At 49.8% G+C, this 12,936-nt stretch overlaps 1 protein-coding gene across 2 annotated transcripts in view; it reads left to right on the top strand.

Annotated features, from left to right (window-relative positions):
• Nucleotides 1-7,854, top strand: part of FLT1 (fms related receptor tyrosine kinase 1) — a 171,396-nt gene extending 163,542 nt beyond the window's left edge. For both annotated transcript variants that reach the window (XM_059903324.1, XM_059903323.1), the window contains 3 exons: nt 399-483; nt 2,062-2,156; nt 5,008-7,854. In XM_059903324.1, the coding sequence (XP_059759307.1) occupies nt 399-483; nt 2,062-2,156; nt 5,008-5,239 (412 nt within the window). In that variant the 3' untranslated portion in view covers nt 5,240-7,854. The remainder of the gene's footprint in view (nt 1-398; nt 484-2,061; nt 2,157-5,007) is intronic.
• Nucleotides 7,855-12,936: the final 5,082 nt, after the last annotated feature.

Genomic DNA, 12,936 nt, shown 5'->3' with positions numbered 1-12,936 from the left:
CAGCTGTGCACGATGAAGCCACAGCACCTCCCTGGGCATCATTTCCCATTTCTTTGTAACATGGGTGTTTAGACCAGATGACGACTCGGGTCTCTTCTCAGCCCGACACCATCTGGTTCCACGGGGGACCAGCGGCCTGACCACTACCGTGGTCCCTCAAGGGTCCCTCTGGGGTTTTGCTCAAAACTATGCAACGTGGATTAGCAACCACGGGAGGAAGTAGCACCCCTGTCCGGATTCCCAGGGAAACACAGCCAGAGAATTGCAGCCTCAAGAGGGGTGAGGTGACTCCTAGTATTTGGGTTCACCTTAGCTGGGATGTGGTGCCCATGGTCTCCTGACTAATCAAAACTGGATGCATTTTCCTGTCTTGATTATTCTTTCTGCTTTTTCTTTAGATATGTAAATGCTTTCAATTTCATCAACCTGGAAAAAATCAAAACCTTTGAAGAACTTTCACCAAATGCCACCTCCATGCTTGATGTAAGTAACGGAAGTAACCTACTCAGTGCACCCCATCCAAACACAAACTCCAGTCGCCCGGGGGCTCTAGGTCAACGGGGGCCAGTCATCAGTGGTGGCTGAAATGACCATTTCAGGGGGGCTGACAACAAGACACAGAATACACAGAGCTAATTTGAAGGTAATTGTGTAGTTTGAAGATGACCCAGGATTCACTCCAGGGCCCATGTCCTTGCCTGGGCGTAACTCAGTCCCCTAGGAAACCTCACTGTGTGTTTCTAAGCTTCTTGGCCATCAGTGATGGAACCTCACTTTCAGAGCATTAGAGGAACTCAAAGCTGTGGGAGTGGCCGCACCCTCATGGTGCGACAGAGCCCTCTCCCACGAGCAGCTCTGAGATCCTGGAAGAATCTCCTAGGCCTCTGCTCCCTCCCGCGAAGGTTCCAGAGCTGAACAGCCCTGTTCCCACCCAACCACACAGGGCAAAGCGATCCGGACAGCCCAGCAAACAAGAGGCCTCAACCAGTTTGTCCCTTTAAAAGATCTGGGATGTGGGGCTGAGAGAATAAGGGGAGGAGAGGGAGGGCTGGACAAGAGACACGGCCGCTGCAGCTCAGGGCCGCTCACGGAGTCGTGACCCAAAAAAGGCCTGTAAAACCTCCTGTGGTGTGAAGGTGATGACCACAGTGTGGCCTTGAGACATAGCACAGTCACCGCTGAAAAACACCAAACCCTTCCAAACACACCAGACAAACAGGAAAAGATTATTTAAACACTAAAAAAAAAAAAAAAAAAAAAAAAAAATTTACAAATAAGCTGGTGAATACAAAGGCAAAGTGGCTGGAAATTTTGGTTTGCTGCTTAGAAACACTGGTTTTAAGTCCAAGGAAACGATACGAAACAAAACATGGAAGGCTTCTTTGACCCTCAGCCCTGCCCACCTGAGTCCCTCGGGAACTAGGGCAGGCCCCTTGCTGAGGCTCCTTTACTGGCAGATAGTTAAAGACACAGACAGAGCCACGGGGGGACTCAGGGTGGCAGGAACCATGTGTGGGGTCCACTCACTGGAAACGCCGTGTTAACAGAGTCAGGAGGACCCTGCATAAAACTCAGTGCTAAATACGAACCAACGAGGAAACAGAATGGCTGGAAACCATCACACAGGAGGGCCTAAAATTTCCGTAGAATCTTCAAGAAAAATTAAACCGTGTCTTTATAATTTCTCAGAGTCTTTGCATATCATTGCCAAGTCATCCGCCCAACTATCTTTAATATATTTAAGCAATAATTTGCATAAAAGTTGACTAGGAAAAACGCTCACCTGGTACCCGCAGTTTTCCCTTTCGTTTACATTTGCGTGCTTCACCGTCAGGAGGAAGGGCCTCAGCCACTGGGCACAGGGATTTCCTGTGACTGACAAAGTTTAGACTTGCCAACGTGGAGACAATGCTGTGTCTTCACAGGCAGGGAGAGTGGAAGGTGAGGCCAGAGCCTGGAGTGACCTTAGATGCGCATCCCAACATCACACCCCGATTGGCATGGGCCCCTCTGGGTCAAGCAAGAGGTGTAACCTTTTCCTTCTTCCCTCCTTCCCTTCAGGACTACCAGGTGGACAGTGGCACCCTGCTGGCCTCTCCCTTGCTGAAGCGCTTCACCTGGGCCGAGAGTAAACCCAAGGCCTCACTGAAGATTGAGTAAGGACGCTGGGGGGCTTTGACCAGTTCCCGGAGGGGCGAGAAGGAAGATGCCGGGGGGGAGGGTTTCATGGCGATACCTGAGGGCTACCTGCCCTCCTTGACCACAGTGTCCAGGCCGTGCAGAAAGCACTTTTTTCTCCCCAGAAGGACAGGAAAGAGGGCATAAAATCAGACATCTGCGCGCCATGTTCTGGGAAGGAAGACTGGGATTTAAGAGAAAACAGAACTTGCTTCATGGGCAAGGACAGGCAGTCCAAGCCCATGAAGCACAGCCCCTCGCTGGAAAGGAGCCCGATGTCTCCAACTGTCAACGGTGCACAGTTCAGATGGAGACCTGCTCACAGGGCGGGGAGGGGACGGGCACCCATCACCATCCCGGGCCGGCAGCAGCGGCACAGGAAGGGCCCCACTACTGCCATCCAGCCCTAAGACTCGCCCTCCCCAACCCTTCCAAGTGAGGGCTCATGTCCTGTGGACCCTGGCTCTCCTTCCTCCACACAGCGGCCAGTGGCAACGCTGTCGGAAAACGTGGGCTCTCGCTGGACCCTCCAGGGCCCTGCTTCTCTCGGTGCTCGTCTCTGCCCAGGGACAGTGCTGGACAGGGCAAGGCCAGGCCTACCAGGCTTGCCTTCCCTTCCCGGTTCAAACGCCTGCCCCTGGCTCACCCACAGGCAGAACCGTTCTGCTCCTCTTTCACCTAAATCAGGGGTCTGCTGACTTACAGAGCCAGAGGGTAAACAAGGGCTCACCTCTGCCACTTACAGAAGCAGCCGTCAACAGTACACGAGCAAGGAGCTGCAGCTGTGTCCGGTCACCTCTCCCTGCAGAAGCAGGCAACCGCGGCCAGGGAGCACAGGAAAATGTGCTTAACCTCATTAGTCATCAGGGAGATGCAAGTCACATGAGACACCCCTTCACACCCGCCGGCACGCCTGGAATCGGAGTCAGTGTCGGCGAGGAGGTGGAGAAATTAGAACCCTGTATGCTCGCTGGTAGGAACGTAAAATAGTGCAGCCACTTTGGAAAACAATCAGCAGTTCCTCAGAAGGCTAAATAGAGTTAGTCTAGAGGCCAGCAATTCAACTCCGCAGGTATACACCCCACGGAAATGAAAACTTACGTCCGCACGGAAACTTGCACACAAACGTTCATAGCAGCATTACTCATAACAACTAAAAGTAGAAACAACTCGAATGTCTATCAATTGGCGAATGGATAAATAAAATGCATACATCTGTACAATAGACGATTTGTCAATAAAAAGTATGAGGTACTGATACACGCTACAACATGGATGAGCCTTGAATTAAGTAAAAAGAGCCGGTCATGAAACACCACGCATCGTATGCTTCCATGTATATGAAATGCCCAGAATAGCCATCTGTGAATATACTAACAACCATTGGCCTGTACGCTTTAAATAGGTGAATCGCATAGTATGTAAGTTATATGTCAATAAATCTGTTGCTTAAAAAAAAAAACAACACAAACAGGTGGCCCGCGCACGGCTATTTTGCTGGCCCTGATCCAAGTCAAAGGGTGGCCACAGACGCCTCTGAGCGATGGGGCCCACAGCGCATCAACCCCAGGGAGCTGGAGGGCCTAGAACGTTCGGGGGCGAACACCTGCGCACGCGTGTCCTCTGCGGGCGCACCCCCGGGGGCCCAGAGCCGCGCGCCGGGCAGGTCAGGGGACACCGCGGGGAGTGAGAGGAGAAGCGGGGCCCACGCGCTTTTGTTTCCTGCTTTAAAACACTTCCAGAAACACTTTCCTGTGTGAAAAAAGGAAAACCACCCATTGCATCCTCTGCTCGGAGACTAAAATATAGAACATGGATCAAAGGCTGGGCGCGCGAATGCAGAGCCAGTCAAACAACGTCGTGGCGCCCGGGGTCCTCATTCTCATCCCAGCTGTTAAGCCCACCAAACACGGGAGGACAAGAGAAGCGCCTGTCCCCGGCGCGGCGTCCTGGGCTCCACGCGACGCCCGGAACCCGGCAGCCAGTGCCCTCCCGCTTCACCCTTGCGGCGCTCCACCGCCCTAACTGGACGCGCCTCTCCTCCGGAGCACAAGCGTGAGAGCGAGACCGACGGCTGTGCTCACCTTTCCGTCGGACGTTCTAGTAGTTTCTCCAGGCGGCTGTAACAAACTTCCACAAACTCGGTGGCTCGACACAGGAGAAAAGTATTCCCTCGCGGTTCCGGAGGCCGGACGTCCAAGATCAAGGTGTCGCCGGGCTGCGCTCCCTCGGGAGGCCCCGGGGAGGACCGTCCCCCGCCTCCTCCAGCGCTGCCGCCCCCGGCGTCTCCTCGGCCGTGACCCCGCTCCTCGGCCCCACCTTCCCGCCCCTCCTGCGTGCGCCGTGACGCCCGCTCCGCCTCTCTTATAAGGACGCGTGTGATTGTGCTTGAGGCCCACCTGGGGGACGCAGGCCAGGCGCCGCCTCCGGAGATCCTTCAGCTCAATCGCAGCTCTTGCCGTATCAAGTGCTATTCACAGGTTCCAGCGATTCGACTTCAGTATTTGCGGGGTTGGGGAGCGTCTTTGAGCCAATCACAGGAGTAGGGGAGGGCTGGACCCAAGCCTGGGGGCTATTTTCCACCAGCAGTTCTGGGTTTGCCTTAACTAATCCCAGCCTCGGCCCCGGCCGGCCGGCGGAATGACCCCCAGCTGGTGGCAGAGAGGCCGTGCGCAGCTCCAGAGACCCGGGCAGAGGGCGAGGTGGGACTCCACAGCCATGAACCCCAGGACGGCTACGAGCAAACGACCCACTAAGGGGTGGACTTGAGTGTGTGCAAGAAATCAACTTTGTACGGTTGATTTTTTTCCTTTTCTTTTCTTTCTTTAGCTTGAGAGTAACCAGTACAAGGAAGGAGTCGGGCCTTTCGGACCTCCGCGGACCCGCGTTCTGCCATGCCAGCTGTGGGCACCTCAGCACAGGCCGGCGCAGATTCACCTGTGACCACTCGGAGCTGGAGAGGAAGATTTCGTGCTGCTCTCCCCCGCCCGACTACAACTCCGTGGTCCCGTACTCCACCTCCCCCCGTCTAGAGCCCGACTCAGCACAGCCTTCTTTCTAGAACCACGTGTGTATTTATACCCCCAGAAAAGTAGCTTTTGCCAGTATTATGCATATATAAATCGACACCTTTTCCTTTCCACAGAAGCCAGCTGCTTTTGTGTGACTGTTAATAGTGCTTCTGTCTCTTTTGACTAACACGAATGTAACCCCAGATAGAGGAATAGTGACAAGCCAAGAGCACCACTGCCAACCCTCGCGGGACTCAGAGGGCAGGACAAATCCTTCCTCAGCCCCAGGACTTGCCTCTCCTCCCCGGGACCCCAGGGCCGTCGGGCTCCGGGTGGTTCAGGACACGCACTGTCACCTGTCACCGCAGCTCAGACTCGGCGGCGGGCTGGCAAGGCCTGTGCTGCGCAGGCGTGGCTCTGGGGCCCTGCAGCAGCTGACACGCATGTGAGGAGGAGGAGGGGAGAGAGGAAGAGAACAGGACAGGGGGCGGGCGGTGAGCGGAGGCCAAAAAAGGCCAAATGTAATTTTTGCAACGACCCAGCACATGGCACCACCTCAGCTATGGGACGGGTTCTGTGCCTCTTCCCAGACGGGGCACGGCTTTTGTCTCCAGCGCTGAGTGGAGCTCGAAGCCAAGCCCGTCCCCCAGCAGGACACGCTGACCCCGCCCCCTGAGCTGGTCTGGGCAGGGGTGCCGGGGGTGGGGGTGTGGGGGGTCGCCTCTCCCCATGCGCCGCTCCCAGGAAGCTCACCCCAGTGAGTCTGGTCTGCTAGGTCACCGGTTCGGCTTAAAGCCACGTTTTCAAAGATACTGTCAGATTCCATCTGGAGTGTTAACATCTAGTCAAGACACTTAACTCAGTTTTTGGAATTAACCTGTTTCGTACAGTTAGTTATAAAAGGAAGCTGAGGAGAAGGAAAACAGTCTTGCGGAGGTTTACTCTAGACCCAGACTAGGATAGATGGAGAAAAAAAGAGAAGGCGGAGTGAAAACTCCATTTCCACGCCAACCAGACCAACTCCTGAAAACCGTGGCGACCCAAGGACAGAAGTCAACCAGGTGTCCTTCTTATTCGGTGGAGACCCTACCCACGCTCGCCCCTTAGACAGAAGAGCATTGACCAATGTCTACTAAGCACTTTACGCTCCTTGAGGAAAAAGGTGGTATGTAATTTATGCAAGATACTTCTAGAATTGGGACTCAGGATATTAAGTTAATGAGCTGACAATAGGAGAAAAGCCTCTTTTCATCTACTTTGCGCCTTGCCTCGGGTCTGAGGATGATGGAAATAGGGAGACAGGGTACAAAAGGGTGCCTACTTCTCAGGGTCCAGAGGCCCTGGACCCCTCACTGGCTCTGCGTGATGCTGCGTATTTAGGATGTGCACACCTTCTGGGGCCAGTTGGAGCCAGACAGGCCACAAGGAATCGCTGCTCCCGATAGAGAAGAGGATGCTTCCTTTCTTAACTCTAGAACCTGAGACGGAAGTGATGGACGGGCCTGTGCTTCCCGCCCCGTGTGCCACAGTCTTGCTTCAAGGCTTTTCGTATGAAGAGATGGGAGAGCTGGAAGGTCCCCAGCAAGACGTTGGCTGCTTCCGGGGGCGGGGACTCTGCTGGAGGAGCCTCTGGCCAGTCTCCAGCAAGAGCCAAGTGCAGAGAGAATCGGGCCAGGGCCAGGAGAGGAGGGCCTTCTTCTTCCTCTTCTTCACAAGCCCAGGAGCACCTGTGACCCCCGGCAACAGTAGAAATCAGGTAACCGGGAGGAGGTCAAACAGGGCAATTACAAGAAGACCACAATCGATTCTCCTGTTTTCTCAAATCAGTTAAGGATCCAGCAGTTAGTGGAAACAAAGAAAAACCTTAGCTATACATATAATGTCTTGATTTCAATAATCTAACTCTTAATCATTAAGAGGCCTTAGTAATACCATCTATCCAAAAGACAAAGAACACGTTAGACTATGTTAATCCGGCTTCCTCAGAGACTCGCGTCTGTCCATCAGTCCGGTTTTCTCTGGAGTCTTAACATAGAACGAAAACTGGAAGCTGGGAGGAATGAGTGTATCCAGTGGCGAAGGGCTTGTCCCAGATGGGTTCGTTGAAACAGCACTGAAAATTCAGTCACTAGTGGACTGATGGTATTATTAGACCCATTTGTCATTTCGGACAGAAATGGTTGGCATGAACAATGAGGGGACAAGCGCTCCCTTTCAGGACTTGTGACATCACGGACACGGAGCAGCGTGGGTAGGAGGGGACGGGAACCACGCGCGAGCCTGTATCTAGTTGGTCTGAGAATGACGCTCAGGCCTGTGGAGCAAGTGGGTCCAAACCCTGAGAAGGTGACCTCGGCCTTCTGGCTGCGCCTCGCTTCCCAGCCCCTAAGAATGCCACACAGGAAACAGCCACATGTCGGCCCCTTTTAACTGATCAAAGAAGGAGCGCGTCTTTGACTGACAGTGGTAGTAACTATATGTATATTTGTGTGTGTGTGTGTTTTGTGCAGAACTATTTAAGGAAACTGGAATTTTAAAGTTACTTTTATACAAACCAAGAATATATGCTGCAGATATAAGTAAGACAGAATCTCGTCCTACATCTCTAGTCACTATGAATGTACTTTGTATGCTATCTTCATATAATAAAATTAACTTACAAAAACATCCATATATTTTCTGTTTTTCGTATAAATGAAAAAAGGGGTCTTGGTTTCCCTGGGCGGGGGAGTGGACAGGTGTTCTGGGAGAGCTCATGAAATGCCAATTACTAATCCATCACAAGAAACAGAAAGCAAGCGCCACTAAAGACGGGGCACAGAGTGTCTACCAGCCCACAGAGTGGCTGCTCTAAACAATCGAGACACTGCGAACAGTAAATCAACATCAAAATCTAAAATGAATACGACCACAAGTAAAATGTACAGACTGAGTGCGAGTGCTGGCTGCAGACCAAAGTCCCCTCAATTAAAAAAGAGGCAGGGGCTTCCCTGGTGGCGCAGTGGTTGAGAATCTGCCTGCCAACGCAGGGGACATGGGTTCGAGCCCTGGTCCGGGAAGATCCCACATGCTGCGGAGCAACTGGGCCCGTGAGCCACAACTACTGAGCCTGCGCGTCTGGAGCCTGTGCTCCGCAACAAGAGAGGCCGCGACAGTGAGAGGCCCGTGCACTGCGATGAAGAGTGGCCCCCGCTTGCCGCAACTAGAGAGAGCCCTCGCACAGAAACGAAGACCCAACACAGCCAAAAATAAATAAATTAATTTTTAAAAAAAATAGCAAAAAAAAAAAAAAAATAGCATCCTCCTCCCCCAGCCATATCCCTTTAAAAAAAAAAAAAAAAAAAAGAGGCAGGCTTTCCCAAACACTAATATTACCATAATCACAGAATGTGTGTGTGTGCGCGCACACGTGCGTGGGTGTATATTTGTGTATTAGAGGTTGTGTGCTGGGAACCATACAAAATAACTAGGCAAAGACACAAGAGCTTCCCTAAGAAAAGGACACTAGCTAAGTATTCTTCAATTTTGTTTTGTGGATTACATCCTAGAAAGAGGAACCATTTAGGTAATCACTAATAGACATAGAATAAGTGACCAACACATTGTCTTAGAAAGTGGTCGTACCATCACCTTCCTAATACTGTCATGAGCAAACCAGATTGGAGAAACATTTCCAGGGAAAACAGGCCTACTTTCTTTGGGACAAGGCGAGAAAAAGGGATAAATGACTAATCTCAATAAATTTGTGGTTATTAGCTGAAGAGGGCAAAAAGCATTTTATCTTCGAGAATCTGAAATCCTTTAAAAATATTACTAGTTTTCTTAACACAAAAGTCACTAATTTAGGCAAAGGATTTGAAGAATGCTCAAGGAATTGGTGTCACGTCATCGTTTAGAAGTTTTCTCATGACTCTAGAAACTTATTGTACATTTGGGAATTGATTTTTTTCTTTTGTCCAGCAGAAGCATAGCCCAGTAAGGTATACTGGACTCCTCAGTGTTAAACGTATTACCAGACTTTTGGATTTCACAGGCCAGGAAGTATTTCAGAAATATCCTGGGTCCCAACACAGGAATGACTAGCCTTCTGTTTTTTGAACTAAAGACATTTAAGAGAAAAAACAAAACAAAGTAACCCCCCAAACCCACTAGATGCCACTAATGTTCTATTTCTTGATCTGGGTGTGGTAAATAGGTACATTCACTTCATGATCATTCACTGAGCTGTACCCTTACATGCAAACGCGTGCGTGTATGCTCTTCTTCAATAAAGGATTATTAAAATGAAAAAAACCTGATTGATTGCCACAACTTTTCACAGAGGAAAAACCCATTTTAAAAAGAGTAAGGACTTAGACTCAAACATAGCAACTGAATTTTATGTGCCAGGAACTATTCCAAGTGGTTTAGAGAAATAAACTCATTTAATTTTCAAAGCAACCCAATGTGATAGGCACTATTAGTATACCCATCACATCGATGGGACAACTGAAGGAGTCAAGAGAACTTCAAAACCCCACCATCACATCTGCCCACCTACCAGCATCTGCACCCGGACACTCTGCCCTCCCAATCAGCACACCGGGGGTACACTCAGCCCCTCCCTCTCCTCGACTCAAGGCCATTGCTCCAGCAACTCACCACCCCTCACCCCTGCCCATCTTCCCTTTTCCGCTGGATCATACGAACAAGCTATTACCTCTCCCATCTGGCAAAACCAAAAACCCTCCATCCCTGCCTTCCCCTCCGGCTACCGCCCCATTTCTCTTTTCCTCTTCACGGCAAAATTCCTTGAAAGAGCTGGGTATACTACTCTTCGTTTCTGGTTCCTCTCCTCCCACTCAGGCCGAGCTTTCTCTCCCACTCACTGAAAAGGAGCTGCTCCATGGGGAGCTTATCCATGACGCCATGTCGCTAAACACAGTGGCCACTTTCAGTCTCAGTCTTAACACCTTGACCCTTATTCCTGGAAACACCTTGATTCTAGGACATCACGGATTTTTCTTCCCACATCACTGGTCATTTCTGCCTCATACTGGTCTTCTTTTCTCTGATCCTTGAACAGTGTTCCAGGAACCCCAGGGCTCTGCCCCTGGACCTTTCCACTTCTCAGTCTATACTAACTCTCTTTATGATCTCAACCAACCTCAAGCCTTGAAATGACACCTATATGATCATGACTTGCAGATTACACGTATAGGCCAGATCTCTCCTCCTAACCTCCGAACTCTTATGTGAGTGCTAAACCAACATCTCTTGATGCTGGAACAGATTGTATTTTCCAAAAAATAGCTGCACCAATATCTCCCATCCCACATGAGCTTTGGCAGTGTCCTTGTCACTTCCCCATCCAATTCCTCTCCCCTGGGATCAGAGCAGGCTTTGTGACTCGTCAGCAACAGAATGTGCCAGAAGTGACCCTGCACGATTCCGAGGCCAGATCAGAAAAGATCATGCAGCCTCCACCCGAGGTCACTCATTCTCCAACCGGTCCCACCAGAGACCCAGTCGCCAGAGCTGGAGAAGCCTAAGCCTCACGGAGAGGCCACGAGTTGCTGCCTCCATTGACCGGCCCCAGCTGAGCCCCGTTCATGACCTTCAGTTCAGGTGCCAGGTCGGATGATTTCAGCCCCCATCCCCACGGCACTGGAGTTTACCCTGCTGAGGTCCAACATAATGGGTAGAGCTAAGCCATCCCTGCTGTGCCCTGTCCTAATTCCTGACCCACAGAATCCATGAGAGTAAAACGGGGGTTGTTTTATGCCACTCAAGTTTACAGTCCGTCGTCACAAAACACTCAAAAACCAGAACAAATGTGCACTAAACATCTCAAACTTAACAGGCCCCAGACCAAATTCCCAACTGTCTTTCCTCACTTCCCCGTCTTCCCCGTGCCAACCCCCTCCCTTCCTCCCTCCCTCCAAAAACCCCTTTGTTCCTACAACCACCTCTTTCAATTCAGTAGAATCCTCCATCCTGTCAGTAGTGGGCCAAAATCTTCAGTCATTTTGATTCCTCGCTTCTTTCTTACTCCACGTCCTATAAATCATAAATCAGGACATGCTCTTGGCTCTACCTTTAAGATGTATTCAGAATCCAGTTGCTTCCCACTGCCTCTACGGCTATCGCCCCATCACCCCGCCCCAAATCCCCTCACTAGAGCAGCCCGAGTGACCCTTTCAAAGGCTGTGCCAGGTTATTCCTGCTCACAATCCTCCTGGAAGCTTCCCCTACAGGAGTAAAAGCCAAACAATGGAATGGCTTCCAATTGGAATGGTCTACAAGACACTCCACCTCCCTTCCCCATCACCCTTTCTGACCTCACTTCCTGCCGATTCTACTCTGGCCACGGTAGCCTGCTTGCCATACCTCCAACACTCCCGGCACATTCCCCGGCCTGGAGTTCTTTTCCCTCAGACATCTGCATGCCTGGCTCCTTCACTTCAAGTCTTTGCTCAGATACAACCTTCTCAGGGAGACCTACCACCCAGATCATCCCATCTGAAATTCTACCATCACCACCAAACTCCCCACACCTAGAGTTGCAAGATGAAACACAGGATGGCTAATTACATCTGAATTTCAGATAAACAAATGATCCTATGTCCCATGCAATACTTGAGACACACTCATGCTAAAAAAAAAATTATCCACTGTTTATCTGAAATTCAAATTCAGTTTTGTGTTGTCTATTTTAATTTGCTAAATCTGGCAACCCTATCCACGTCCTTTACCCTACTTTATTTTCTTTCCATAACCATTATTACCTCTTAACTACTATATACTCCTTTTTCCTGCTAGGACGAAAGCTCTCTAAGAGCAGAAATATTTGTCTGTTGTGGTCAGAGTTCTGTTGGTTCCTAGAACAACGCCTGACATATAACAGGCATTCAATAAATACAGGTAGACCTCACAGATGCTGCTTTTTCTACAGACTGAAGGTCTGCGGCATCCCTGCATCAAGGAAGGTCTAAAGGCACCGTTTTTCCAACAGCAACTGCTCACTCACTTCAGGGCTCTGTGTCACGTTTTGGTAATTCTCTTAGTATTTCAAACTTTTTCATTATTACTATATTTGTTACAGTGATCAGGAACCTCTGACGTTACTATTGCAAGAAGATTACAACTTGCTGAAGGCTCAGATGATGGCAATATTTTAAAATTAAGGTATATACATTTTTTTTAGACATAATGCTATTGCACACCTAACAGACTGCAGTATAGTGTAAACATAACTTTCGTATGCACCGGGAAACCAAAAACTTCACGTGACTCACTTTATTGCAGTGGTCTGGAACTGAACCTACAATATCTGAGGTATGCCTATATTTAATGAATGAGTACCTAGTTTCAACAAATATTACCATTTTGCCATATTTTCCTTCTCTACCCTTCTATTCGGAATGATGTTTCTGGGGAGGTGGGGGGAGAGGAACCTTCACCTATATAGTAAATTAACCGAGTCTGAATCAAAGACTAGGTAGATGTCATTCCTTTCACATAAGTAGGTCCTCTCTCCTCAACTACACTGTATGCCATGTACTATTTAGAAACGTTTGGGTGTAACTACACATTTTGTAAAGAACAAGTACTTAAAATACTTATTTGCATTTTTAGTGCCTAGAACAGATCCAAGTTAGGCATTTAACAGATATTTGGTAAGTTAACAAATAAATCTGCCACCATTTTATCCAAAGACCAAAAATTCCTCCAAAACACATATGAAACGTTTGGCCTTTTAAGTCCC

The sequence above is a fragment of the Balaenoptera ricei genome, chromosome 18 (genome assembly GCF_028023285.1).
Source record: "Balaenoptera ricei isolate mBalRic1 chromosome 18, mBalRic1.hap2, whole genome shotgun sequence".
NCBI classification, from domain to species: Eukaryota; Metazoa; Chordata; class Mammalia; order Artiodactyla; family Balaenopteridae; genus Balaenoptera; species Balaenoptera ricei.
This window is presented reverse-complemented; position numbering and strand designations above follow the sequence as displayed.